Source organism: Oculina patagonica, chromosome 5, assembly GCF_052425735.1.
Source record: "Oculina patagonica isolate OP01 chromosome 5, crgOcupat, whole genome shotgun sequence".
Lineage (NCBI taxonomy): Eukaryota > Metazoa > Cnidaria > Anthozoa > Scleractinia > Oculinidae > Oculina > Oculina patagonica.
The window spans coordinates 25,101,720-25,127,610 of NC_135762.1; the positions used below are offsets into that span (position 1 = coordinate 25,101,720).

Genomic DNA, 25,891 nt, shown 5'->3' on the forward strand with positions numbered 1-25,891 from the left:
ATGACAGGATCCCTATTTCTCATTCTTCTCAGCTTGTGGCATGTACAAGTTGCGAAAGCTTATGGTAAGTACAAGATATTTGTACTTTAAAGGAACGTCGTTTCCGATTGATTGAGGTAGTTCTGGAAATCATACCGGGTTTGTTTGTAATAACTGCGGACCGTGTTTAAATAGGTTTTACAAGATGCTGACGAATTTCAAAACTTTCTTCAACAATTCAAATCTGATAAAATGTTTAAAGTAATCTTATTTTCAGAGACTAGAACAGTTGTAAAACTCGATCACAAACGCCGAAAGTCATAATTAGGAAAAATATACTTAATTTGTAATTCGAAAAGATGCGATGATCGCCGATGAAGCGATAAATAAAGTTTGATTTTGAATATTTAATTGTTATCTCTTTGAAAAAATGCACAACAATTGCTAACTTTTACATGCTCAAAAAAAAATACAACTTAGTTGAAATTTTCAAATTTTCCCTGAATGACAAGTTGCAAAAGCTAAACTTCTTTTATTGCATTATGCAGTGGCATGTCTAAAAGCTAATTAAAATTCCTGCAATCAACGTTTAAACACCTTTAGCAACCAAAACTTGTATGAAAATTTGAATTTTCATGAGTTTAAATTAACACCTTTGGGCTAATAATTGTAAGCTTCACTTCATAGTTAAAAGGTTTTGGTTGTTTTACTTGGTTTATCCTAATTTATTCTGTCTTTAAATTATCATTGGCAGGAATGTACTTTTGTTGTCTGGTTTAATTAAACCTATAGAAAAAACTTATTCTGACTTCACTAGCATGAGAAATTCAATGTGAAAGGCTATTCAAGATGAGTCAGTCAGTCATCTAATGCAGAATGTAACTATCCTAATAACATAATTTGTATCCTTACAAAAATTAAGGATTAGCTCTGGACTTTACCTGTACTACGCCAGATACGAAATACCGCCAAAAAACTACCTGCACCCTTTTAACATTAACAGAAATGTGGAAAGGTATCTATCGAAATAAAACACTTGTAGGCGAAAAATTAAACGGGGCGAACACAAAGACTGACTGACGTAGAATTGACAAAACCACCCGCCAAATGCCAAAATAGTCTCTAAACATCCCATGGCAACACGTGGGCCTCAACATCGCCCCGCCAGAACATTTTTAAATGAAAATATTAAAATTTCATACTCATTCATACCCATGTCTCTACACCGTCAGAAAATACACTTTTTTCTAATTTAAGGACGCTTCCCATTAGTTAGACCAGAACATTCCAACGCGCCTTATCTATTAAAGTCTCTGCTGTTCTTATACTAACATTACAGCCCAGTCAGAGGGAGGAGGGACCCGGTGGTGCTCGTACCTTTCAGAGAATGTTTGGATTGGAAGCGTTAAGGGTGTGTAAATCTACAGTGACCGCCGCCAGGGAACCGCCTGGCACCTAATATAGGGTGTTGAACAGCGTAAAATCATATGGCTGGAAATGCCTTTTTCGCTTGACAAACGGTGCCCCGTAGGTCTGAACATGAATTTAAGACGCCAGAAAAACGAAATTATGTTATTTTAAAAGGGGTGTACGTGGTTTCAAAAACTTACAACGACCACCCCCTTCATTTTGACATGAAAGTTCACCCTCTTTCGAATAGGCCTTTGAAAGTAAAAAAAATTAGATTCGAAATAAGTGACAGATAAATTCTCACTGAATGCAAAATTGATGTTTAATAAATGGATTTCTTCTTTCCTTGAGTGTGTCTTTTGGCTCAAAGTAATCAAGTAAATAATGATGTCGATGTTTTCTGTTTGTTTTTGTTTTTGCTAATGTCGGTTTTTTTTATTGTTTTTTTTTTTGAAATGCAAAATGGTGGTTATGTCTTCTTTAACATAAATAAAACACACATAAATATGATCACGTTCTCTCGGAAACTATAAAACGATTGGCTTGGCGACCACAATGCATTGTTAGCGGAGACCATTCTTTAACAATCGCCGGAAATGATGCAGCTGTCTAAACATAAATTTTCATTGGGTGTATTCATGAATGCATTTTTGGATAATGTCGGGTTTTAGTGTTATTGTTATTGGTTTGTTTTTGTGTTTTATATTACGATCTCTTTGGAAAATGTTGTCATTTGTCATTCTTTTATATCAGTCTATAGAGTAGTCGTATCTACGTCTTATAGCGGGACAACAGATAAAGTGTCAATCATCCTCGTGGGGCAAAGTGGCGCTCAAACTGCTGTTCATGATCTACCAGGAAAATTTGACGCAAAAAGGCAAGTAGTACGGTTAATCATGATAAAGCCTAACACTGCTTCATTAGACAATCCCGGTACATGTATTTGTTTATGTGATCCAGAAAACAGACCATCAGACCAAAATATAAGTTGGTACGGTATGTGGCGCAACCATCGTATTTTACCTTGCATGGCTTGCATGCATGGTCAATGTATAACTGTCTTTATACCATGCCATAGAAAATACAGCCAATCAGAATACAGGAAAACCGTTGTATATTCGACGGTATTCAACTCAACCTTCCCATCGTGCGCTGCGATCTTATTCTCGACGAAATTTATTAAGCGTATTTTCTATGGCATGGTATAAAATAGTTACACAACACTTCCTCGTGGTATACCATGGAATATCCCACTTGTCACTTGTATTTTCTTCGTATACACACTCGCCTAAAGGCTCGTGTGTATACCGCGAAAATACAAGTGACTCGTGGGATATTCCACGGTATACCACTCGAAAGCGTTGCATAACTAGTATTTATTTGTACAGTGACAGAGTATTCACGATAAGTGATCGAGATGTTGGCAAACTTACCGCCGTCAAAATACGTTTGGTGCAAAAAGGAATGTGGCAAGATTATTGGCATTTGAAACAGGTACATCAGCAGTCTAGTGAGTAGGAACGACAGTATTGTGTGCTTGTGTAATTGTATTGAACATGCACAACGTGACTAAACGTTAAAAAACAATAACTACACTCTTTTTATTTTATAAGAATATTGTTTTTTCGACTCAGGCTGAATATTCTTACTTTTCTGCCGATTTTAGGCGGAAAATATTCTTATGAACATTCTTAGATAATACCGTTTGACATTTTCGTTTTGGCATGTATTGGGGTATCAATTACAACTGAGGGTTTGATGTCCAGATCTGTATCGTGCTACATTTTGCATGTGTTACATCGCTTTTCGTTGCAGCCAGCTAGGTCAAGATGTCGCGTCAGTCGTAGCCTGTGTTGCAGTCGAACTAACACCCTGACTATACTTTCTGAAGACTGTACCGAGGTTTTGTGACACGTCCCGCTGCAACGCAGGCTAGTCAGACGACAGTTGGCCGGGGTTTTTTTTCACAGATTTTCAACTCAAAATTATATTCTTTTCAAAATCTTAGCCTCGGGTTTATTCTTTAGGTATTCTTAAAAATTCGAAAATTTCAGTCTCGATATTCTTATAAACTTGATTCTTATAAAATAAAAATAGTGCACCGATTTCGCCTTTACAAAAGAGCTTCCACAGTCATATTCTTAAGGTGGCTGATAAAGGTTTAAAGCAATTTCTAGTCCAGACCTTATACTTTAACCCTCGGACGTACAAGGGGGGGGTGGATGCCACCCCCCCCCCCCCATAAGGTTTTTTCCAAATTTTGAAAAGAGGATTTAATCTACAATGCTGAAACGTTCAGTAGCTGTTCATTCATCCTTTACGGAAATTTTGATATGTCAACCATGTGTCCATGATATTTGACGTTGCCATGGCAACGTCATAAATACAGGCAGGTCTTGCCAAAAATCGTCATTTTTAACATTTTTCTTTATTTTTTCCAGTTTTTTGAAACAGAAGTGCAAAATTTGTTTATTTTTACATACCATAAGCATTCTGGCTTGATTTTGCATCAATTTCCGTTATTTTGTGACTATCTAAGAAAATGTTGAAATCCAAGATGGCGGATCCAAGATGGCGGCTCAAATGACGTCACGTGACGTCATATGACGTCACAGCCAATTAAAATTATGTCATCTTGTAGAGTAAGCTAAGGGCTTTCCTATCAGTGTAAAATAATCTCGCTACGCCTTAATATAACGAAAACTACGGGGAGGGGTTCCATCCACCCCCCCCCCCCCTTGTACGATGGTGGGGGTGTGAGTTTGCTTGTACGTCCGAGGGTTAATGGGTCAATACTCTTTATAAGTTACTATTACAGAAATGGTATGCCGCTAATGCCCAAGCATTGTTTGACAAGTTGTGATCATTTTCTTTACATTATTGGTTACCATAGAAACAATATTACCTGTTAAAAACATCGCTAATTTTAGCTACTGTTATAGCAATTGACAAGGAGTTGTAGCAGTGACCCAACAAAGGATAAGTTGCGGAAAATACTGAAAACCGCTATCAAACACCTTTAGCCAGTTTTTGAGACATGTAAAAAATCACCTGTAAATTGAATCTAGGAAAACTTACAGGAAATTTTGTTTTAAATACAGATTCCACAATAAAAATGACAAAGACAAAAGGAAGATTGCATAACTAGTTTTATACCATGCCATAGAAAATACAGCCAATCAGAATACAGGAAAGCCGTTGTATATTCGACGGTATTCAACCCAACCTTCCCATCGTGCGCTGCGATCTTATTCTCGATGAAATTTAGTGAGCGTATTTTCTATGACATGGTATAAAATAGTTACACAACACTTTCTCGTGGTATACTATGGAATATCCCACTTGTCACTTGTATTTTCTTCGTATACACACTCGCCTAAAGGCTCGTGTGTATACCGAGAAAATACAAGTGACTCGTGGGATATTCCATAGTATACCACTCGAAAGCGTTGCATAACTAGTATGTACGCTCTGTGAAGTTTTAGGGAAACTGCCTGAAAGATTAAAGACGAAACAGATATATTGTAAATAGATCATGATTTGAAGATTTTTTTTCTCATTTTAAATTTCCTTCAAATGTTCTGTTACTTTAGGTTGCAGTCATAACATCACGGCCGCGGAGGGTTTACATATTTAGTTTCAACGATGAAGTGAAGTACCAGTGGAATACGATCTCGCGTGAGTGATACAGAAAAGCGTGTTGTTAGCTGACCTGGATTTTTACTCATTTCAGAATTTTTTGTAAAACATTGAAAAGATATTATAAAACCTTAAAAAGTATAAATTATTTTGAACTTCAGTTTTCAGGAAGCCACCATTTCAAATTTTTACTTTTTGTTATAGTCACCCCTATCAAAAAACAGAGTTTCATCAAAAAATTACAAAAGTTCATTTCTTTCCTGCATCAAAAAAAATAAATAATTAATTGTTTTATTGTAATTTGCAAATTCCTACACCAAACTTACCCTTAACAAAACAATGCTTGTCTACTAATACTAAAATAGGGACAAATCTATTCTAGGAATTTAAGATGTAAACTTTTTATGTATCACGAGAATAGACGTCTAAGGTAGATTAAATTTTAATTAATGGACAATATTTCGACTGGTAGAACTACTCTTCTACAGGCCCAGAAATACATATATATGTCAAAAAGTCATTACCGTTAGATTATTAATTAACTAATTAATTAACTCATTAATTAATTAAAAGTCCATCATCGTTTTAGAAAAATGCAGGAATGGATTTAAGAAAACATCTGATGGAAAATGTGTGGGTAAGTAAACCTAAGCAACGCAAATGTTGTCCTACTTTTGACATTTACTTAACCTGCACAAATCTAAAATGTTCCATACATCAAACTTTTTTTCCCAATTGGAGTGATTTCCAATATAACAAGACTAACTAACACCTTTTTTTCATGTTTCCTCAAGATATAGACGAATGTAAGGACTCTGGCGGCTGTAAGGATAAAATTGCCACGTGTCACAATACCATTGGTTCATTTAGTTGTTCCTGTCCACACGGTTACAATACAAACTTTCTTAAGCGCTGCATAGGTATGTGTTCATTTGTTTGTGTTTTATTTCATAAATTGGTCAAAAATTGTATAATTAGCTTTTCTCCTGACTTTCTCGACTATACATTTGTAATTCTGGATTCTTTCCAATGAGTCAAATGAGATCTCCTTTCTACATGATTAAGAAACATTGTATTATTTTAAGACCGATGCAAACGTTGAAAATCAGCTATAAATATCATGATCATTAAAAGTATGGTGTAATTTAAGTCGTTAGAAATTTTCTGAGAAACATATAGAAATAACTTAAATATGTTTTTAAACCGACTTGTACTTATCATTTCCTAAATTAAAGTTAAAAAAAGTTGAATTTGAAAAGAAAAATCATGGAGAAACACCGTCCCATTACCAATGCTTCAATACCCATCTTATTTCAAACATTATCTGCTTACAGATGTGGATGAATGTCGAATAAATAATGGCGGCTGTAAGGAAAGTTGTCAGAATACTCAGGGCTCGTATCGCTGTGGCTGTTTTCGGAGCGGTTATAAACTGGTGGAGGGGTATCGCTGCGAAGGTTAGCTATCTATACTCTATACAAAATAAAAATACAAACAATCAGGGTTTTTTAAGTCTGTCACTTGTAATCCGTCTGCAGTAACAACCATTAATCCATTCTCGTCCCAGAGCCACCTGTCCTTCTTAGCCAGCGGAGCCTGGTAAAGCAAGTGGCTTTGTAGGGACACATTACTTGATTGGCTACACTTTTAACAAATCAACCAATTTAACATCTCGTTGTTTGTAAGGAATTTTTAAACGGCTGATTTGATTGGCTAAATTTGCCGCACGGGACCGGCCGAACCGCCGAACGAACCGGACCGACAGGAACCAGGAACCGACCGTGGACCGCCGGACCGGCAGAACGGCCCGGAAACAGAAGGCCACCGGACGAAAACGGACCGGATCCGTTCCGGACCGGTCCCGTGTAAACATAGCCTTAAAGTCTCCTTTTCTCTCAAAAATCTGTTCAATAAAACCATGTGTCTCCAGAGCCACTTGTTCTTCCTGCCCCAGGCTCTGCCGGCTAAGAGGGACAAGCGGCTCTGGGGTCGAGAATAGTTTTTCTACCTTTGAAAAGTACTATTTTTATTTTTATTTTTATTTTTATTTGAAAATACTCAGGTACATCTGAGAACAGACGAAAAATTATTTAAAATTAACTGTAATACTTATAATCATCATCATTACTGAATGTTGTCACCGTCGTCATCGTCATCATCATGTACATAATAAAAAAATATGACTGACAATTAACCTATGTTTAATTGACAGCTATCATATATCTTTTCTCACTCTTTTCACACCCTCAACAGCAAATAAAATTCACTCAAACACGCTGCAATAAAATTCGCCGCATCAATGAAAATCACTTCACATGTTAGACAATATACCTTTTTTTAATAAGTCAATGTTTCTTGAAGAGCTGAATATAAAATTTCACGTCCCAAAGGTCATTTCCCCACTGTCCTTGTTTTGTAGATATCGATGAATGCAAAGAAGGAACAGATAATTGTGACAAGACGACAACTACTTGCAGAAACTACGCTGGAAGCTTCCAATGTGTTTGCAAGCAAGGTCACGTGTACACCAAAGACAGATCATCTTGTAAACGTATGTAGCAACCAAAACTTTCCTAAACGTAGATGTAATAATAATAGACTTTGTTACTGTTCTTGGCAAAATAATTACAACAGTATTAAAGAAGATAGAAATATACAAAAAAATATAATAAAGATATTATAAAACCAGAAGTACATTATCTAGATTATGTACTTCTGATAAAACTTCATTCAAGTAGACTGATTATAAAGCTTCGCTCCTCGCACGATAATGAGGTATGTTGCCTCTTTGTCAGTACGCGAAACGGGCACACGTATAGGGTCGAGAAATCTATTGGTATTAATATTTGTTTTTGTTTTCTGCTTTTTCATTCCTTTCAACAATCACAGTATTTCCAGGTACATGTTCAAGCATCAGTTTTCTTTATGTTTTGAGTTCAGTGTGAGTTTATATATAAGATCAAAAGCATGATAGTCTTCTGATAATATATCAGACAAGTAATTGTGAACCGGGGGGGGGGGTACTTGGGTAAATTTTTGTTGGGTATGTGCCGCTGGCCTCTCAGAACCCCTACCCCATTATAGTTTTATTCTATGGCCAATTATAGACCCCATCTTAGTCACTTTTGGGTAAATTTAATTTTTACGACCCCAACTTAGTCACTTTCTGGGAGCTGTTTGTCAAATATTGAACAACAGCAATAAATACGGTAACACTTTTTTTTGGCGAATATTTCCGTTCATAAATCACAACTTGCCAGATTTTCGTACGCTCAAAATCCCGGAAAAGTGTGACCCCATTCTAGTCACCCTATAAAAAATGCTTGAAATGGCGACCCCATTATAGTCAGTCCAGTCGTGAAAATGCGACCCAATCCAGCGGCACATCCCCATTAGCCCATTTATAGGAAGTGCCCCCCCCCCCCCCCGGGTTGTGAACCTATTACTAATTCGCGCTACAGTTACCTGTGTACCGTGATAGACAAGACGTCTTTAAGAAAACTGCATGCTGTCCGTACAGCATCAGAATAAATTCTTGTAGCGTTACGGGTGCTGATATTATCCCAAATAATAGTTCCTACGGAAAAGTGAAGTAATTCTGCATTCATTTTCGAATACTACTTGTACAAAGAATATCTGTACACTTTCCGAGATCAATTACTCTCTGTTGTTCATTTCTTTGCCGTATTTCCTAGGTAGAACATGTTCCCATTTCAGCGCTAACAGAGACTCTCATGGTACACTTGAACCCACTCGTTGTTTCCAAGAAGGGCAAAACAAATATGAAGACAAGTGTAAAGTTGTTTGTGATTATGGATACGTCCCAGCACAACCAGCTTACGAGATTTCTACATGTGGGCGGTACGGTGACTGGGTACCTAGCCCAACGCTTTGCACGGGTAACAACGCAAAAGCTGTCAGTTATTTATTTCTGGACGTTCAGTTATAAGGCCTGGCAAAAACGAGGAAACATGTTTCCAGAAACACCCGCATGTTTCCCCAATGTTTCCCAGATTTGCAACGCGGAAAGCATTGTTTCCAGTGTCAATTTTGTTTCCAAGAAGCAAATTTGCTTCTGCTACACGGCAGAACGTTTCGTGCTTCCGCGCGGCATGGAAGTATGGCAAAAACGAGGAAACAATTATGGGAACATGTTTCATCGTTTTTCCGGGCCTTAGACAAAGTTGGATAACGGCGAGATTAACGTCATTCCTTATGGACCCTTATCGATTGTGCTAGTATAATGTTTTGGTATAATTTGGAAAAACGAGCAAAATGTATGCCCTTTTTATAAAAGTAGCACTGCTAGAATAATCGGCATATATTTTTTGTATCGTTGAAGGAGAATTATCAGAGGCATTACTTGCTTGGTGTCTTAGATTAATTATTTTCAAGTTCTGTCGAGGATTTAGCCTATTTTCAATAGGCAAAGTTTGACAAAAATCTCAGTGCAGGTTCTATTTCAGGGAATAACCTTAATTGGAACAAAAAGAAGCGTTTATACATAAAAAAGACTTCAAATCCCACAAGATTGGCTTGGTACACCAACATGCCCGCTGTTTTATTGTGTTGGAATACGCTCTATAAACTTATCTGCCTTTATGTTTTGCCCTCCTATCAGGCAGGCCATGTCCGTTTTTAAATGACTTTAAAAACGGTCGTGTGGAAGAGGGGTGCAAGATAAATATCAGGAGGTATGGTCAGAGATGCCAACATACCTGCAATGATGGATACAGATTGAAAGGTGACTCTTTCAGAGACTGTCAGGCAGACGGCACATGGAGTGGAACTGAACCGACTTGCGAGAAGATTTATCCAAGTGAGTACACAAGAAAACATTTTCACACTTTCAAAACTTGTTAAGAGGGATTCTGCTGAAAGTAACAAAAACCTACCATAGTACAGTAACTTATTTACTATTTGAAACGCCTCATAAATCACCTCATAGAAATGTAGAGCTCATAATCTAATCACGTTTGGTAATTAAGTACCACGTCCTACAAGGATATGTTAAAATGAGACTAAAACAGCAAGAGACCGCAAACGATAATGCTGTAATTCGTAGGATCTGCTGAGAGATCTGATCAGCAAATAAATGAAATCACAACAAGACTGCAAGGCTGAACGTACTACGTGAAAAGTAGACATTGCGAGACACCCACACGACTAGAACCGATACAGGAGGATTGCAACCGCGGACAGCTGTTTCGTCCTTATTGGGACTCATCAGCGCGGTGTAGCAAACATAAATAACGCCAGCTAAGAGAGCCAACGCATATATATTTCCCAACCCGTACTATCAAGTTCCGTACTGTCCCCCGGATCACGCGCTGCCACATCACGTGTTTCGGGGGACAGGAAATCCAAAGTGTCACGAACGTGTCTCGCAAAGCAAAATGACTTAAATGTGGATGGCACGGCCATTCCAAAACATTTAAGCGCATGGACAAAACCATGCTAAATAAAAGCACAGCAAAAACCGCGCGAAACCGGTGCTCGTCGTTAACGCAACTCAAAATTTATCTATATATTATCCCACTGTTTGAGTTTATACTAAAACAACTATTTACTTCAGTGTCGGTGGCTAGCACCACTAGCCACCTCCACTTCCGTAAATAGTTGTTAACTAATTCGGAATAGTTAATAGCTAACCAAACTTTACTGAAGTGTAGCTGATTTTACTTTAAATGAAAAAATGTACCCTACAAGGTGTTTGAACTAAAAAATGACTTCTTTTCTTTTGATTCAAGAACCAGATATTAGGTGTCCAAGTAGCATAAACGTGGTTCTTAAGCCTGGAATGAACACTGCAGACGTCAGTGATAAATGGACACGCCCTACAGCTAACGTCAAGAACATTACCGCTGTAAGCCCACCCGGTGTCACCAGCAGCTATCAATTCCCCTATGGGAATACGATTGTCAAGTGGGTAGCGGTGAATGAAATCGGTGAAAAAGATTACTGTACGGTTGCTGTCAATGTGAACGGTAAATATATTTTCTGGTTTCCTTTTATTTGTCTCGTGCCCTATGTCTAGCTAAAACGCCCACATGACACGAGATCTCGGCAACCTGGCTGACTCGTCTTCTCATTAGACGACACCGAAATTTCCACAAAGGAAATAGGAGTTAAGCGAGATCTCGGTAACCAGGCTCATAAAAAGGGGTATACTTGCCCACAACCATGGTTTACTATCACGCAAAGCAAGCGACTTTAAGAAAGTCTGGAAGAGGCCTAAAGCCATATTCGACACTAAATAGTTACCTAACTTGACAGCTTTGCAATACGTATATCTGCTACGAAGTTTGGGAACTATGCCAAGCAATCTAAAAACGCCTGTTGCACTTTACGCTTTCCCACTGCGAGTATATAGAACACAAAAACAGTGTTGGAGAAGACAGACGCAATTTCTTCAGTCTTAAAGGGACACTGTCACGAGACAAAAGTTCAGGAGCCCAAAGACGTGTGGAAACCTACAAATAGTGATCCAGTTTTGTTATAAAAATTACTATGATGGTGTACTAATTAAAGCTATAACCAAGTGAAATTATTGTGATGCCATAAGGAACTTAAGATCTCAACTTGAAAAAAGTTAGGCTGAATTCTTCAAGTTTTACCCTTGTAGCCTGGAAAACAGCTTAAAACTAATAATGGCTACCTTTTTCTTTAACAACAACTTACTTTATATCTTCATCTTGAAGTACTAAGGGCATTCAATGTACGAACAAGCATACTTCGCCAATTTTATTACTTTTTACCCAAAGCAGAAAAATCCTCATGACAGTGTCCCTTTAACGCCACTTTAGCTTGCACAAGAAAATCACAAGGGTTACATGCAAACCAAGGCACTGATGATGTGAAGTATTTAAGTTACTTTAACCCGATCGGTCAGCGTGTTCTCAACAGAGCAAATCGATGAAGTAACTCTCTTTCCTAGGACCCCTTATCGAAAAAGTAACTTTAATTATACAGTCAGCTCTCTCTAAAACGGACACCGTCCGGACCAGCTCCGCAACTGTCCATCTTAGAAAGGTGTCCGTTTTATAGAAAGTTTAGTTACGGTAAAATGACCGAAAAACGGCAAGGACGGGACCAACACCAGATGTCCGTGTTAAAGAGGTTTCCGTTAAGACAGAGTTGACTGTAAATCTACTTTGCAGAGTAACCAAAGAAACAGACATGTCCAGATGGATATCAAGGCTGTCTTATTGTTGTTGTTTTTTTGTAAATTTCTTCAGACAATGAAAAACCGAAGGTCGTCTTCTGCCCAGAAAAGATCTATAAAGTGTCCTATAGTTCGTCTCCAGTGTGGGTGAACATTACACGACCGATTTTCAGTGATAACGTTGGCATCGTCAGATACGACCCTGCCCTTATAGATGGCATGTATTTAAGATATAATCGCGATTTGGATTTTGACGCATACGACGATAGTGGCAACCGGGCTCGGTGTGAAGTTTCTATTTATGTTGGAGGTGAGTATCAGAAATATATGCTGTCAATTATTGGAGTTCAAATAACGCGCGAAATGCCGTACAAATTAAATGTCTCACAGTGATATTTGTACTAGACAAGACCGGTTTAACAGGTTCCTTGTAGTCTTACTCATCCTGTAGTAAGACCAATTAAAACAATTTTAATCGCCTTTTAATCGCCCATGCATTTCCGTTCAAAGTGGGACGCGGTTGAATTCAGAGTAACTCTCCTGCTCGAATATGGTTTTCATGATGACATCAAGTTTTGTAATTAGTGTGTCAAACCAAATCGTTCCCAGTTGAATTTCAGATGAAGTCAAGAAGTCGTTAACGTTTAAAGTACCTGTACTAGGCAGATTTCGCCCTCCCTCCAATTCCCTTGTCTGAAAAGAGTTAATTTAAAAACGTAGCCGCACTCAGGGCCGTAGCTACCAAGGGGCAAGACGGCAATGCACTTGTCTCGTCTAGATCATCCACAAAAACATACTTTCGGTTGGGAAAATAATTTCCAGTTCAACGAGATTGATTTTTTCTGGAAAAAAAATTACCTCATGAAAACTGCTGAAAATAATGTTTCATAGCTTTCAGATTTCAAAATTTTCTGGGGGAGCATGTACACAAGCCACACTAGTGTCTCGCACCTTTGGCGCTCACAACTTTTGCCTCGTCTATGTCAAAAATCTGGTTACGGCCCTGTGCAACAAAAGAATAAGTATGGCTGCTCTAATATGACACCTTAAATTGATAACTCGTTCAATTAAATTCATTTATATTATGATTCAGGCAAATAAAATTTTCTGGAAAAAAAGTAACTATATTTTTTATATACTTCATACAGGATATCGGTGTCAATTGCCCCCCGAGGGTCCCCCCGGTACTTCGTGGACATGCAACTCGTTTGGTGGAGGGAAGTATTGTTCAAGGATATGTCCTCAAGAGGAAAAGGTCTTTGGTACAAATGGGTGGTGGATGTGTTCAGACTCAGATGGAAAATGGAAATTTTTTCCTCAACGAAGACCAGTCGCACACTGTGTTGGTAAGAAGCAGAAATGCATTAGTCTGCTCGAAATGGTAATTCTGAGTTACGTTTATTTTACGTTTTGCCAAATACTCGCTATGAAACTGAACGTTTGCAAAGAGATTACTTCCTTACAACCAAATGTGTCTCCCAGGCGTTATAATTTACAGTTACAAGCCAACGAGATTAACTTTGAAAACTGTTTAGCCCAACAGTATTTCAAAAACCTATATCGCAATCTGTTTCGAGTCTTTCAATCTTCTTCACTTTTGGCCATCCGTACCTTCTTTTGTTTTTGCTGTGTAATGAGAAATTTAGAATAAAAATCAGCGAAAATAAATGACGTTTCGATGAATCGCGGTTCATCATTATCAAATTCTAAAAAAGTCAGATTCTGATGAGTTCAATATATATTAAGAGTGCGCGTGAAAAATATAACCAATCAACAATTTTAAGTGTCTTAAGTGGCTTAAAATTACTTGTACTACCAACTTTTGTATCTGCAATGTCGTCTAAAGGAGTGGGATTTCATTTGGTTAAAATGAAGTAATCATCAAAAATTATTCGATCTAATGTAACACCTGAACGCTTGTAAATAAAACATTTAGCGATTGATTTTAAACTTAAAAGCTTAGAAAGTATCTATACGTCTTTCTTTTTTACTTTTTAATACAGTTACTAGTTATATGTTAATTTTGAAGCTACGTTTATATTGATATTATTTTGTTTGTCAGGCTATAAGGACGTTAACACCAGTGTTCCATGTGATGTTGGTAGCATTCGAAATTCATCATTTGGTTTGACAGGCTGTTGTAAGTTGACGTTCCACTCTCAATCCCTTTTTGAGTTTCAAGGTTCCAAATGAATAAAAAATATTCATTCCGCACTGTTACCTAAACGCCGCTATTTTCTGATTGTCTTATAGTTTTGATAGCTGGTGAGTATAAGGCTATATAACCCATTTTATGATGATATTTTAAATTTTTGCCACTTCTATTTTTGGCAACGCAGACAATCAGTATTGATATTGTAGCAAAAATTATATCTTGCGGTTACCGTTCTTCAGAAAAATACTTATGACAATACGAAAAGATTACACAATGTTTTCATGTCCCTTATAAGCTTGTCTTAGGAAATGGACTGAAACCACGGGTTGTTCATTTATGTTTTCAGACTTGACTTTACAGACTTTTATTTAAGTTTTATTTAACGTTTTAGTAAATCTGTTTTGACTATTTAATTTCCATAGATGAATGTCCCCCAGGAACGTACTACAAAAATGGTGCCTGCGAGTCATGCGCAGAAGGGACGTATCAGGACAAAACTGCACAGACAAGCTGTAAAGCCTGCCCTGCAGGAACATCTTCAAAGAAAGGATCTTACGATTGTAGACGTGAGTGGTGTTTAATTGTTGGAAAGAATGGGAAGAACGGTAAAATGTCGCCGGACACAAGGGGGAATTTTTCTGAAAGTGTTTTTATTTCGTGTTGCTATTTGAGGAAAAAACATTCGATTTTCAGTTTTCCTCCAATAACACCCCAGCTCTGGTATCGCAAAATGTAATAACAATCGCCGCAAAATGTAATAATAACGCAAAATGTAATAAAATTGACGCAAAATGTAATAAAATCGTTAACGCAAAATGTAATAACTTTTTAACGCAAAATGTAATAAATTTTCTAACGCATAATGTAATAACGCAAAATGTAATAACTCTAAAATATCATGTTTGTTGCCTGAATTAGGCAAATTGTACTCAATAATTTACCTCGTGTATGTTTGCTAGGACCATATAGGAACTGCCCCTCCCAGACCTATTTCCTTCTTGCAGTTACTTTAGAAGATAGGAATTTTTTACCCCCGTCAACTACGCTGTCCTTTTAGATCGGATTGGGGAGGAGATGGAGCTTTGACTCTTAACTGTCAAAAGGTTAGGTATGTTTTGTACATTAAATTGTAGCGAACCAAACGTGTTTCATTAGAGCTGTTAAAACTGGCCTCTTAGCATCCGAGACAAGTGAAAACAGAAAGGAACGGTTTAAGAAATACATCCCCAAAATCCGTCATAATAGCAAAACAGATACAGGCAAATAGTTGTCTTTGTTGTCAATTGTACGTCAGTTTTTGTCACCCACAATCCTGTGTCATTAACACTTTCTCATCGAAGAAGGTAAACAAGAACGTTTAAGTGAATGGTTAATAGGATCCCTGACAACAAGATTACTTTGTCCTCTGCCTTTTCCAGTAAACTTGGGAAATATAAAACACACATTGATTTTATAATATTATCAACTTAAAACTTATTACAACTACCGAAAACTTCCTTTTTCCGAACAGTCAGTGTCTACACAATTTTTCAGACCTTGCCATGCAGTAAGCAGTCTAAATCCCATTTTGAATTGATGGTCAAAATCTATTTTTTTTATTTTAAACTAGAAACACTCTATTTGTGGTCTGTTTTGTCAAAGAATATCTTGTTTACTTCGAAGGCGGGGAATTAGTAGGCAAAGTATGAACTCAAACAAACGATTTTAAAAGATATCAACATATTCCTCCCGAGTATGCAAGTTGAGTTAAACCGAAGCTTTTCTTAAGGCAAAGGAATGATGCGTCTATAATGCTGAATTTGCATAAAACCAACAAAAAGTTAATGTCACTGAGCTTGGCTACACGATTTCAAAATATATATAAGTTTTAGAGTTATTACATTTTGTGTTGTTACATTATGCGTTAGAAAAGTTGTTACATTTTGCGTTAAAAAGTTATTACATTTTGCGTTAACGACTTTATTACATTTTGCGTCAATGCTATTACATTTTGCGTCATTATTACATATTGCGGTGATTGTTATTACATTTTGCGTTAGTATTACATTTTGCGGCGATTATTACATTTTGCGGCGTAACAGACCCTCTACTTCACACGGATCTTTGGAAACAAATACGACTCGATGGCTAGTTTTAAGTCTATTCAAATAGTAATAAATCTAATCTATAACTGCAACTAACTGGCTGCTCTTTAATTTAAAATTTGTTATCTTAATAGTTTTTCTTTTATTTTATAAACTGATGTAAGAATGGGCAACCAAAGATTAGCCACTGCTACCTGTAGGCCAGTCCATTGTATATTTTAAAAAGAAAAAACAAATGAAATAAAGTGTTTCAGGGTGTGTGAAAAAGCGTGTTACGGAAGTCTTACTAAAAAAAAGTCACTTTTTATTCCGTCAGCTATTTGTCCTCCTGGTCGCTATTCCAAGGATGGTTTGGGTCCGTTCTGTGAATTCTGTTCCAATGGAACTTACCAAGACAAAGCTCAACAGACAAGTTGTGTGGCTTGCCCTAAGGGAACCTACACTCTGCATATTGGAGCTACTTTCTGTGGAAGTAAGTTGTCTGGTAACTTGAAGAAAATCTGAGATCTTTACAACTTATCTGCTTAGAGGATATTTATTACAGGGCATGATGTCTTTGTTCTTAATCTTCAGAATCGCCGCAGATTACTAAACTTAAACCAGAAGACGCTGCTTCAGTGAATGCCGGTGGCACTGTGGTGCTGAAATGTTTCGCACAAGGAGAGCCAACGCCTTCTGTTTACTGGCAGTACTCGGCTAATGGTAAAGGTGAGTTGAAAAATAAAATTAACAAATTTAAAAAAATTGAAATCAATAAAAAATGATGAGATTTGAAATCCGACTGTAAGGGAGACGGCACACAGCAGTCAATTGCAAATGCAAAAATCGACGTCATTTCCGGCTTTCGGTGCCCCGAACTTTCTAAGAATTTTTCAAGAATTTGACTCGAAAGTGGACAAGACTTTTGTAGGAAAGAAAATGTCAAGCTGGGAACTCAGCGGAGAACAATTATTATATTTCCAATGCTTAAGCGGCGAATAAACCTTAACCTTCCAGTGACGGCGTTAACTTTTGGCTATAAAGCGAAAGATTTCGGAAATTTAAGACGTTTGTATGGAGCAGTTTGGAGAAGTTTAGGCGGAAACTGCGCAAGCACACGACGTTTGACTGCTGTGTGGGGAGGGGGCGGATTTACACGAATATTTACTTCTAACAATACAGTGATACATAAAAGAACTCCTTAAATAGCGCTACTGATTTAGTTATTATAAGAATGTTTGTCACGATATGGGACTTACATTGAAGGTGGGTTACTGTACAGGTTCCAAGACTCAACAGCCAATGAAAGACAAGGACGGTAATCCCACAGGAACACTGCTGACCATAGCAAATGCGGACTCATCAGATGCTGGAGACTACATGTGTACGTCAGCTAACACACACGGTGAAATCACACGCTCTGTACACGTGACTGTCACAAAGTCCTCTTCTAAGAGATCAGCGGTACAGGAGACCAGTAAGTGGCTTACATTTCATTATTGACGCACATTTTATCAGGATTTATCTTAACATCTTCGGTAATAAATACACTCACCTGTATGGTCTTTCAGTTGTGAGTTTCCGCAACCATAATTTCTGTCTTCGTTTCAGTGATTTATTATTATTATGTACAAAACACTCCTTTGCAGTTTTAAAAGCTGCATTTAGATTAAGATAGTGATAGTATGCAAGGCACGCACCCGTGCATGCCTGTTACCGTCTTGAATGCCCTCTATGCACCCCTACCCTCTCCGAGTCACAGAGGTGTTGCTCACCAGCGATAGAGGAGAGACATGCGTGTAATGCTTAATTGTATTAGCAAAATATCGTCTACTTTAGTGAAATAACACTGAGTGGAGGAATTAACCATTTTTTTCTTGGACATTTACAGAAATGGCGATGGATGACTTTGTACCAAGGGCACAAGGTAAGAATCAAACTCTTGTAATAAACATAAATAATTACAAATGCTCCGAATAAGTGTAGTCTGGCATAGTGTATTTCTTTTATACCATATTAATTTCTTAAACGCAGTCAACCTCTAAACCTTTGGTCTATTGTAAGACTCACCTTGAAGATAATAATATTGTAATGAAACATTTTCTCTATATACAAACCACCATATAAATTTTGGATGGACTTTTTCAACATGTTCTAAGTATTTTTTTCCAGCAGATCAGTGTCCCGCGGGAAAATTCAGCTCGGACGGATTGGGGCCCTTGTGCCAAGTTTGTCCCAAAAACTCGTACCAGGACCAACCGGGAAAGACCACGTGTAAAAACTGTCAACCCGGGAACAAGACTTTGCAATTGGCTGCAACTTCTGCAGAGGCTTGTGGAGGTAACCTGACTAGGATCCACGTCGTGTAGCCAGATTTTAAATTTATTTTTTCGCCTTTTTTCTGGCTTGTTGTAATTTTATTGAAAACTGACACTGTGCGCAAGCGGTTATGCGAGCTGTGTAGTGTGAACAGTCGTTTTGGTTTTCTTTCTAGTTGCTCCTGTGATAACCAATGTGACTTCCAGTGTGAACACGACCAGCAAGGAAGCCTTTCTAGACTGCTATGCGCATGCGTCTCCATCACCACTTGTTAGCTGGCGCTTCGCAGAGGATATTCCAAGTGAGTCAGATCATTCATTCATTCATTTAATTATCCATCTATGAAAGTTCGTTCTTTCCGCGTTTGTTAGTTCATTCAATCATCTATGCAGCTTTTGCAACGATTCATCACCATGAAAATACAGCTTGTTGTTGTTGTTTTTGTTGTTCAACCATCCATCAATTCATTCATGTGCATTCATTCATTCGTTCGTTCACTCGTTCATTCATTCATTCATTCATTCATTCGTTCGTTCACTCGTTCATTCATTCATTCATTCATTCATTCATTCATTCATTCTTTAATTCTTTAATTCTTCTTTAATTTTAATTATAAGTGATATTCTAATGAGAAATCGGGGATGTTACATGCTCTTTTTAATTTAGCTATTTGTCATAAAATTACTCTTCATTCCAAGTGTGTTTTAATTAATCTTCAGTTTTGAAAGCAACTGAAGCGTGGCAATTTTCTTTTGCAGGTGATTTTCTTGGTATTCCTAAACTCGTACAGTTGGTGGACGACAAAGAGACGCCCTTTGGTACCCGGATGATAATCAGGGCGGTTACTCGTTTTAACACAGGGCGGTACGAGTGTACAGCGGTCAACCCATTTGGTCAGGACGAGAAAAGTCTTGATTTGAAAGTGCAATAGGTCAGTCATGTCTCTGTTTGGAGCAGAGAAATCAGGAAACACGTCCGTTATTTTAGCTCATACGCCTCTTTTCTGTAGCAGTATCCTTTTACTAGTCTCTATCACATACAAATAAACGTTGTGTCTGTTGTTGTTGTGTTATTGTGTTGTTACTTGGTATTGTGTTTGCTCAGTCTGTTTTCAAGCTACTAACTCAAAGTTATTTTCATTGTTAATCTTTTCAGATCTCTCACTGAAGATGCTAAAAAGTAGCCAGCCAAGTTGCTTACGGGTTTATCACTATTATAGGCTCATGTTTAGAACAAAATAAAGGCAAAAGTTAATTCGAGGCTCTGTGCTACTTACTTAAGGTTTTTTAAGACTGTTTATGCATATACAGTCAACCCTCTATTTAGCGACTCACTATTAAGTCGTCACTAATCAAATTCCCGGAAGTCGCTCCACATACTTTGTATAAATTACACTTCCATTAAACGGTCACCCGCGCTCACCATTTACACTGCATTAAGACTTCCCAAATGGCTAATTTGTATTGTATTTCACCTCTATTAAACAGCAACATTTTTATATACTTACTTACTTGACACAAAGGTAAGCAAAGTACACCCACGAAATTAGGCTAAACGTTCCTAGATCATAGACAATCATATTACGGTTTTGTTTCTTTTTTCGTTTGGCCGTCCCTTTTTTTAGTCTCCGTTTACCGTCGTCCGACCCACCCAAATTTGGGGTATTTTAAAAAAAGTTGTGATATTAGAAATCAAAGACTATTCCAGCGATTGCTGGAAAGTCGTGGATGCTCGCAGATCGCAAAAGAGTGTTCAGTGGTGGTTCATCTGTTTTCGTTTTTCTCAGTTGATTTTAACCACTATATCGATCTTTTCTTTCTCCATTGTCGCCATGTTGATTTTGTGACCACGTTTCGTTGTTTCCAGGCTCTTAGTTCCAGCTTTCTCCTGAGTTTTTTTTAGTCGACCGACCGACCCAAAATTAGGAAACGCATTCGACAGTAAATGGGGACGGTCTTAATTTAGTTTTATGTTGAATGTGATGGCAAAACTGCTGAAAACGTAGATAACAGAAAAGGTATATTGACAGTGTCAAGTATTATTGACTACGTTTTCACGTCATTTTTTGTTGTTTTTCCAAACTTCTCAGCCAATCGTAAATAAGCCAATATTTCAAGACGCAATTTATTTTGAAAAATACTACTAAAAGGGTGTGTTTGGTACGTATCCCGATTATTATTCACCCTTAAGAAGGACCAGTTCCAAAGTCTTCTCTTAGTAAGTGATGTTAAGAAACACTGGCCGCCCAAGAGCAAGAGCGACATTCTAAAGATCCCCTAGTACTATTCGGATACAGAGCCCCCACCCCCTCCCCCTGGGGATGGTGGTAGCTATTTTCTACGACTTTGTACTCGATAATACAGTTCATAAGGCGTTCCGCTGATTGTATGAATAGCAAACCTCGTATTGGCCAAAAAAATGACACATAAAAGCGTAATATAAACTGTGAGGACAGAAGTTAATTAAAAGTGGGATGAGGCGAAATTTAGTTAATTAAAGTTCTTTGTAGTAAAAGTTAAACAAATAATTTTACACGTATAGAATCCGTCCAAATGTTGAAATGTGGATTCTTTCTTTTGTTCTTTTTTTCGATAATTGTTTGCTTTGCTATTTCTAATTAAAACGTAGACTTATCGAGCTTCACACACGGACACTAGAATGGCATCGGCAAGTGTTTAATACTCTTAAGGTTTTGCTATAATCGCTAGCATTTTATCCTAAGCGCATTAGTTTGTAATCTACTTTTAAAAGCATACAAGTGTCGCATGCGGCATCCGGACCTTAGTTACGGCGCGAATTGTATCGTGTAAATGAAACCCGGGCTTGCGCACGACTGCCTTGGCAAAGACGTGCACAAGTAAATGGCTTCCATGTCGTACAGACGTCTGACGACAGTTAAATAATGTCCAAAGCATGTCAATCAGTCCGAGTTCATCAGTTACATAAAAATTAATATAAAATAGATTAGTCTGCGTTTTTTGTCGAAGAAAAAGAAAAAAAAGGGATGATGATTTAATGGTCAGTACAATCGATCAAAAAGCAAATTTCGCCAATCGCGAGTAATAATTGGACTGTACATCAAAAAGTGTGGAATTTTGCATGTCTTGTAGTTCTAAAGAGAAAGTAAACCGCGATCTTTTGTGGCCAAAAACCTTAATCTGGCAATAAAAACCAAATTCATTAACTCTATCTGTGAAATTTCTCGCTATAAAAGTAGCATATCTATGTTTTAAACCTATGTGTCATTTAAACTACAAAAGCTAAAAAAGCTATCTAGAGTATTAAAGCAAAACAATTTATTTTAAAAGGCAATTTCTTCATAGAGTTTTCCATATTTGTTTTATTTTAAATTAAAATTGAGCCACTCAACAGACGTTGTTCAAATACAGCTTCCGTATATTTATTTCAAAGTGAATGCAATTTCGTGAAATGCAAAAGAGAAGTCATGTACCACCTTAACGTTAATTCTCCGTTGAATAACTTTGTTGCCATAAATTGGCCATAAGCTATATTTAATGTTAATAGTTTCCGCCTACTCGACTGCTTACAAATCCATTTTCAGTTGACCACTAGCTTTCATTCAAACGCTACACGGGTGGCAGTCTTGAGCGACAACTGGCGCCCTTTATTTAAGTCTCTACAAAGAAATTTTAAGTGTGTTTTTATTCCCAGAAGCAGATGGGCTTTATGTATACAAAGACGATTGTGTCAAAGCAATCAAAAAACACATTATCGACTGGATTTGGAAAACGTATCAAGCTTGCTATTTGACACTGAAAACAAAGCTTACAATACTGAAAGACTTTTAAGCTCTCTTCCGTAAGTATATATTGCTTTTAAAAATTTTAACGGATTTAATTTCTTAGCCGCAAAAATAAAACCAATATGTCAGATTTTTAGAGCAATTTGATATTGAATTTCAATATACGCCTCGAACTAACTATTTTTCTATCATTGGTAACACTCAAGCTGTTTTGAAAACTTTGGTGAGCTTTATCATTAAGAGACTTTTTTTCAAGTAAAAACCAGTAATCCGATATCAAAGTACGTGAGGTTCGGTAGTGCTAATTGTTGACAACAAACGTTAAAACTCGCGTACACGTTCAACAACGATCACGTTTCTAACTATAACGCATCACGGAAAAATTTTCATAAACCGAAAACACATTTCATTATAATTGTAACAACGTACACAAAGTCAAGTTTATAATTCGGTGGAAATTTTAAACTAAACTTTAATATTTATTAAAATGAGGTGTAAAATTCTCTTAATAGGCGTCATTTTCATTCTAAATTTTGAACCTTGAGAAAAACTTTAATCAAGGCGAAACTATGGATGAATTAAAGAAACTATCAATATTTTATGACCCAGCATTGAAACAAAGCTATCTGGATAATGAAAAACAAAACTTATCTTTGCTATAACACAGAGATATCTGGTTTTCAATTCGTAAAACTAACGACTGAGTGATAATATAAAAAAATTCTAAACTCTGTCTTTAGAAGAACACGAGTTCCTTTCCGAGAACCGATGTTCAAAATTCAACAGCGCTCCTTCTGTCAAAATTAAAAGTAAACACATAATATGAATTCTGTGTTTGCTGAATGGCTTAATTCCTCCCATGTCTAGTTCATTTTAAAGTCTTTGAGCGGTGAAACGAAAATATGCCAATATAACTGATAAAAATTCGCTAGCTAAATTGTTTACAACTACATATAATGATACCATATTTTTTTCCGTCACCAGCTTTACCACCGAAAAGAAAAACACATGAAATATGAATGTGCTGGCCGTGAGACGATCAAATCAAAAGCGAGAAAAGTATTGCTTTGTTTTTGTGAGGTAAACATTACGTGCTTCATTAGTTTTTCTGCGGTCTGCAACGAACTCGCGAGTCCTCTGCAAGATTAGTATTAGTTTTAAAGGAGCTGGCCCTCCTTTGAAATTAAAATTCAAGAGTTCCAGCAGACGAAAGCCGTACAGACAGAATAACGCGACGTTTATCATGGGCCTACAAAATGGCACAAAATTGGAAAGAAATTTGGACACGCCGTCGCAAACTTCAAATGTGTATTTTGCCGTTGTGTTGATTTTAACAGCTGTTGTTAATATAACTTCAAATGTGCTAGTGCTGGTCATTCTAGCGAGGAACAATCGTCTTCGAACATGCACAAACTTTTTTATCGCCAATTTGAGCGTTGTGGATTTATTGGCTGGTATCGTTCTTATACCCGCGGCTGCCGACTCACTTTTAGCACAAGAATGGCGAATGGGCTACGACGAAATCTGCGCATTCTACGGATTTTTAAATTCACTTTATGGAATCGCTTCCTCATTAACGGTAGCGGTAATTGCTTTGGATCGCTACCACAGTATTTTGAACTGCCTTCAGTATGAAACAATTGTAACACAACGAAGAACAGCCTTGGTTTTAACATGGATTTGGCTACAAGCAACTTTTGTCTCATTGTGCCCGCTTGTGGGTTGGGGAACCTTTTCGCTAAACCCTAGTCAACGCTGCTCTTCGCCTCTCCCAGACAAAAACGGATTTATTTTTTTCAAAACAGCTAGCTGTGTGGTGCTTCCCTACGCCATTACCGTGTTTTGTTACACCAGGATTCATGTAGTTGCAAGAAGACACGCTAGAACAATTGTAAACATTCAGATTCGCGACGCGCGAAACCGGCTCAAAAGTGGAGTAAATCTCTCGGCGTCGAAAAAAACAATCATGGTTTACGTTGTCCTCGGCGTGTATACAATCTCTTGGATACCTTATTATACTGTAAACCTTTTAATAACTGTGTACCCCGAAGTTAAACTTCCTGAGCGATTTGTATTAGCTGCGACGGTATTGTCTCTAGTGAATTCAGCTTGCAACCCTATTATGTATGCATTAATCACAAGCCAATTCCGAAATGGATTGAAACGGGTTTATCGCCGAATTCGACGCAGTATTTTTTCGGGTGATGTGAGACATTTAAATCCAACCGGTCCACGCGGAGATTCTCGCAGTTCATGGACTTTTACTAGATCGAGTGCGAAAAGATTTTTCACAACGAGCCAGGATCCAGCCCGGCCGAAGCTCGTTATAGACTTGAGCCCGGTGTGCGCTGTTATTAGGGAGGAAGAAAGCTCTATGAATACGCGCGCGCCAGAAAAAGCGAATGTTGGAAATGCTTCGTCTGTCTATCCGTTGACATTACAAGTGCCGAACGAACAATGGCATAAAAGCAATAGAAAAGCTGCTAAAGCTTTAGCGGATGTTGATGTCAAGAAAAATGGATGGGTAGGGGACTAGATTTAAAGTGTTTTACTTCACTTCCAATGTCAGATGGAGGAATTAATTTCGCGTGAAAAAATAAATGAAATGGATCAAACAGCAGGTCTTTGGTCCATGTAATATATACTGTGATTACACAGAAATTAATTTTCAGGGATCTGTCATAAGATAGAAATTTCCTGCAAGATTATGCGATAAAAATGACCACATTAATTGATGGTGATTTTATTGGGTATCGATACCTCGCTGAAATGTGTATTTTGGGGGCTATAAAAATGATATTTCTAATAAGACGTCTGACTTTTTGTTGCCGCTTTTTACCATTTTTTCTTTTTAGAGAACCATTGAAAATGCATCGTTATAAGACACTTGCGTAAATGCTTTTTATTTTGAGTTTTTCTTTTAAAAAAAGAAAAACTTAGAGTTTCGAGTTGTTGGATTTTTGCGCATGTGCGCGTTCATTGGCAAAAAAATTAAGACGGATTTCGCTCAAAGTTCGAGCAATACGTACAAAAATTAATTTACAAAATATCTACTCGTAGCACGGTAACGTTTTGAATATTACACCGTTGAGATATCTCACTTCATTCATTCCTCTAATAAGTGACCCCGCGATTAAATTCTCAAGCGTTCTCGCGAAAGGTAATCAGAGCTTAAGTTTCGATAAGTTCTTTTTGCTAACTTTACTTTTGCCTTCATTGTTCGAATGTTGAGCTGAAACTGTCTTAACAATTTTTCCCTTTCCCGTTTTATTTTTCACACGGTAAAAATAACAGGTGGAATTCCGTCTGGGTTCGCAGGTTAGTTTTTTTCCTTAAATCTAGCTAATTTGTCAGAATTGTACACTTGCGGCATTTTTGAAAAGACTTATCTTTTGTGT

General features: G+C 37.4%; 4 protein-coding genes across 4 annotated transcripts in view; 3 read left to right on the forward strand and 1 right to left on the reverse strand.

Moving 5' to 3' along the window:
* On the forward strand, window positions 1-20,792 carry LOC144655075 (uncharacterized). Its single transcript, XM_078515294.1, has 23 exons — window positions 1-64; window positions 2,143-2,266; window positions 2,778-2,883; window positions 4,983-5,067; window positions 5,618-5,665; window positions 5,823-5,948; window positions 6,363-6,485; window positions 7,448-7,579; window positions 8,724-8,927; window positions 9,650-9,847; window positions 10,779-11,015; window positions 12,267-12,503; window positions 13,342-13,539; window positions 14,256-14,333; window positions 14,771-14,914; window positions 16,749-16,904; window positions 17,006-17,140; window positions 17,694-17,888; window positions 18,303-18,338; window positions 18,587-18,751; window positions 18,906-19,031; window positions 19,489-19,661; window positions 19,886-20,792. The coding sequence occupies exons 1-22, from the start codon at window positions 1-3 to the stop codon at window positions 19,659-19,661; spliced, it is 3,090 nt and encodes a 1,029-aa protein (XP_078371420.1). The 3' UTR covers window positions 19,886-20,792.
* The window catches only part of LOC144653533 (ATP-dependent DNA helicase DDX11-like), a 70,800-nt gene that overhangs the window by 863 nt on the left and 44,046 nt on the right, over window positions 1-25,891 (forward strand). The gene's annotated exons all lie outside the window — the stretch shown is intronic.
* The window catches only part of LOC144653593 (arylamine N-acetyltransferase, pineal gland isozyme NAT-10-like), a 10,760-nt gene continuing 4,248 nt past the window's right edge, over window positions 19,380-25,891 (reverse strand). Inside the window, exon 2 of the mRNA XM_078513632.1 lies at window positions 19,380-19,674. The gene's annotated coding sequence lies outside the window, so the exon portion shown is untranslated. The remainder of the gene's footprint in view (window positions 19,675-25,891) is intronic.
* Window positions 22,304-25,304, forward strand: LOC144653488 (histamine H2 receptor-like). The gene is made up of 2 exons (XM_078513477.1): window positions 22,304-22,549; window positions 23,478-25,304. Exon 2 carries the CDS (start codon window positions 23,737-23,739, stop codon window positions 25,027-25,029), a length of 1,293 nt encoding a protein of 430 aa, XP_078369603.1. The 5' UTR covers window positions 22,304-22,549; window positions 23,478-23,736; the 3' UTR covers window positions 25,030-25,304.

What these genes read in the sequence shown, in the direction of transcription:
- LOC144655075 (XM_078515294.1), top strand. Translation starts at nt 1, where the DNA reads ATGACAGGATCCCTATTTCTCATTCTTCTCAGCTTGTGGCATGTACAA. An exon ending in ATCAGCGGTACAGGAGACCA is followed by an intron (nt 17,889 to 18,302) that starts GTAAGTGGCTTA and finishes GGACATTTACAG; the next exon opens with AAATGGCGATGGATGACTTT. An exon ending in CTTCGCAGAGGATATTCCAA is followed by an intron (nt 19,032 to 19,488) that starts GTGAGTCAGATC and finishes TTTCTTTTGCAG; the next exon opens with GTGATTTTCTTGGTATTCCT.
- LOC144653488 (XM_078513477.1), top strand. Translation starts at nt 23,737, where the DNA reads ATGGGCCTACAAAATGGCACAAAATTGGAAAGAAATTTGGACACGCCG.